General features: G+C 70.5%; 1 protein-coding gene across 1 annotated transcript in view; it reads right to left on the bottom strand.

Annotated features, from left to right (window-relative positions):
* Positions 1-3347, bottom strand: part of H696_00834 (STE/STE11/CDC15 protein kinase) — a gene marked incomplete at both ends in the record, with an annotated part of 4934 nt that overhangs the window by 486 nt on the left and 1101 nt on the right. Inside the window, 4 exons of the mRNA XM_009494720.1 lie at positions 111-1539; positions 1891-2774; positions 2915-3100; positions 3198-3294. Of these exons, the coding sequence (XP_009492995.1) occupies positions 111-1539; positions 1891-2774; positions 2915-3100; positions 3198-3294 (2596 nt within the window). The remainder of the gene's footprint in view (positions 1-110; positions 1540-1890; positions 2775-2914; positions 3101-3197; positions 3295-3347) is intronic.

Genomic DNA, 3347 nt, shown 5'->3' with positions numbered 1-3347 from the left:
GGAGGAGGAGGAGGAGGAGGAGGAGGAGGAAGAAGAAGAAGAAGTGGCAGTTGTAGCGGTGGTGGCGGCGGCGGTGGCCGCAGAGCGCCCGGCCTCAGCGGCCGAGCCACCGGGGCCGGGATCCGTCCCGACCGAAGAGGGCAGGCTCCACCCATCAAAGCCATGGCTGTGGTCATCGAAAAAGAGGCAGTCCTGCCCGGTGCGAAGGGCGCTGGCGGTGCCGGCCGCGCCGGCACACCCGGCAAGTCGGGACTCGGTGGCCACCGATGTGGCGGCCAATCCGGCGCGCGATATCCCCCCGGACCAGTAGAGGGTGTTGGAGTCGGACTCGGCCGTGGCCGCCTGGATGATGGTGATCCAGGCGGTCAGCTCCTGGGCCGAGGAGGTCCGCAGGACCAGCTTGTGGTAGGTCCACTCGCTGCCGGGGGTGCTGAAGTAGCCGGCATCGGGGCCGGGGCCGCCGGGGCCGCCGGGCCCGGCACCGCCGGCCCCAGGGCCCGCCTCGCCGGAGCCACTGGGCCCGGTCGGCGCGGCAAACTGCTCCAGCGTCCCACCGGCCAGGGAAGGCCCGGACCCACCGCCGAGGGCCCCACCGCCGAGGGGGCCGCCCCCGAGCGGGCCACCGGCCCCGGCCCCGGCGCCGCCACCGCCACCACCGCCACCGCCATGCGAGGGGGCCGCCACCAGCACCGGGGCCGGGGCCGGGGTCCGCCGACGCTCGATGATGGCAAACTCGTAGATGTTACGCTGGGTGTCCAGCCGGAGCTGGACCGCCCCCCGGACGGCGGCCAGGCTGTGCAGCACATACACCGGAGTGGAGGCCTGCTTGTCGGTCTTCAGCAGGGCAATGTACCGCTGGCTCCAGTTGACCACGAGCCGGCGCTCGGTCCAGGAGGAGTCGGCCGCGTCGTCGCGCGTCGCCAGGGAGGATAGGCCGAAGTTGCGCCCGGTCGCGGCCTCCGGCGCCTCGCCGGCCATCAAGTACAAGGGGGCCCCGATGTCCGGGGAGGGGGCCGTCGGCGCGTGCCGGCCGAAGGACCGGTGCCGGACGATGCCATCGATGAAGCGCCCATCGGAAAAGGGCGACCCAAGGTCGTCCTGCGGCCCGCCGGCCCCGAGGTACGACTGCCCATGCGCGCGCACCGACAGCTTGAAATCCAGAGCCAGGGTGGCGGCCATGGTCACCTCGCGCGAGACGCCGCTCACGCCCCCGGGACCACCGGTGGCACCCAGGCCGCCGGCCTGCGAGGTCTGCCGCCGGGCCCGGTTGAAGGGCGAGTCGGCGCCCAGGTGCTCGACGGCCCCCATGATCAGGCGCAGGGGCTGGGCCGTGTCCGGCAGCTGGCGGATCTCCCCGGTGTCCGGGCGCTCCTGATACAGGCTGAACATGTCCAGGGGCAAGTGGTCCGAGTACTTGCGCAGGACCAGGGCCACCACTTCCGAGGCCGTGGTTGTCTCGGCCACGTAGATGGTCTTGAAGGGGGAGTCCGGCCGGATGGTGTCGCCGTAGATGCGGATGCAACCGAACTGGATACCAGACTGGGAATGGGGAAGAGGAAGAGGGGAGGGAGAGGAAGAGGGGAGGGAGAGGAAGAGGGGAGGGAGGGGGGAGGGAGGGGGGAGGGAGGGGGGGAGAGAGCGAGAGCGAGAGCGAGAACGAGAGAGAGAACGAGAGAAAGAGAGAGAGAGAGAGAGAGAGAGAGAGAGACGGGACTGCAGTGTAAGTTTGTGGAGACAAGGCCGCAAGCAAGAACCTCGGAGGAGGCAGAGAAGAGCAAGAGGACGGCGGCGGGCGGACGATGGCCAAGCAGTACCACGCGCAGGCGGGCGGCCAAACAGCCGGCCCTCGTGCCACGCATTGTCACTGCCCTCGGCATGGGTACGACGCACCGAGAAGGGCTTCCCATGGGCAAAGCCCCCGAGATCGGCACTGGCATTCGCCGCCATGGCCATAGCCGACGATAGGAGGCTCTTGTCCCCGGGACCCGGAGGCAGGGAAGACCCGGACCCACTGCGAGAGTGCCCACCGGCCCCCCCGGGCGGGGGGAAGAGGGTGCGCGTCAACGGCGAGGGGGGCGGCATGCCGCCGACCACCGGCGAGGAGGGATCGGTCCCGGTGGCCCCGCCGCCGGCCGACGGGATGACCAAATTCGGGAAGCCACTGGCCGAGTAGCCAAGCGGCAGGGCCGCCACGCGGGAGGCCCGCCGGCCGGCCGACACGCCGAGCGCCGGGCCCGGACTGGAGATGGCCCCGGCCCCGGGGCCCGGGCCGCCAGGGCTGCCAACCCCCTCGAGGACCGGCGAGCCGGCCTGCGTCGGGGTACTGGGGCCGGTGCTGCCGGCTTCGGAGCCCGGCTCCTCCGGCGCGTCCAGCACGGCCGCCGTGAAGAAGGGATGCTGCAGGAGTTCCTGGGCCGAGGCCCGCCGCGAGGGGTCCTTCTGGAAGCACCGCAGCAGGAGGGCCTTGACCCCGGGCGAGGCCAGCTCCGGCAGGGGGGGATGCTCGTCGCGCACGATACGCACAATGGCCCCCATGGGCTGGAAGGAAAAGTAGGGCGGCTCGCCGGTCAGCAGCTCGATGACCGTGCTGCCGAGAGACCAGATGTCCGCCCGGGCGGTGATTGTATCCTCCAGCTGGATGACCTCCGGCGCCATCCAGTAGGGGGACCCGACACCGGCATTGAAGTCGTCCTCGTCGTCGGCCGACCGGCGCCCGGCAGCGGCCGAGATGGTTCCATTCCCATCGCCGGCCGTGTTCATGGAAATGCCGAAGTCTGGTGGGCCAGGGCGGGAAGAGGAGAAGCAAGGCCGCATGGTCAGGGGCGCCGGGACACAGGATGGGCAAATGCAAGCTGGGGAGGGGGAGGGGGCGGGGGCGGGGGCGGGGGCGGGGCCAGGCAAGGGGGCAGCGCACCGGCCAGCTTGACCAGGCCGCCCTTGGTCAGGAGGATGTTGGCGCCCTTGATGTCCCGGTGGATGACACCCTCCTGGTGAAGGTATGACAACCCGTTGAGGGTTTGAAGGATGTACACGGCCACCAGGCGCTCGGGCAGGCGGCCGAACTTCTTGAGCAAGTCCTGGAGACTGCCACCGTCACAGTCTGAGGCGAGGTCCGAGGGAACCGGGAGGAGGAACAGAGGTCAGCTCGGGACTCGTGGCCATTGATGAAGGTGTGCGAAGGCGTGGAGGACGCGCACACTCGATGACCAAGTTCAGGTGGCGCCGGGTGCGGATGGCGCCGAGGTAGCGCACGACATTTTCGTTGTTCAGCCGCTCGAGCAGCTTGATTTCGGCCTGGCACCGGGAGCCAAGCCAGAGAATGGGAGAAAGGGGCAAGGGGGGGTGGG

Source organism: Fonticula alba (assembly GCF_000388065.1).
Source record: "Fonticula alba strain ATCC 38817 unplaced genomic scaffold supercont2.1, whole genome shotgun sequence".
NCBI classification, from domain to species: domain Eukaryota; order Rotosphaerida; family Fonticulaceae; genus Fonticula; species Fonticula alba.
The sequence above is the reverse complement of the archived record's forward strand: the minus strand, read 5'-3'. Positions and strand labels throughout refer to the sequence as shown.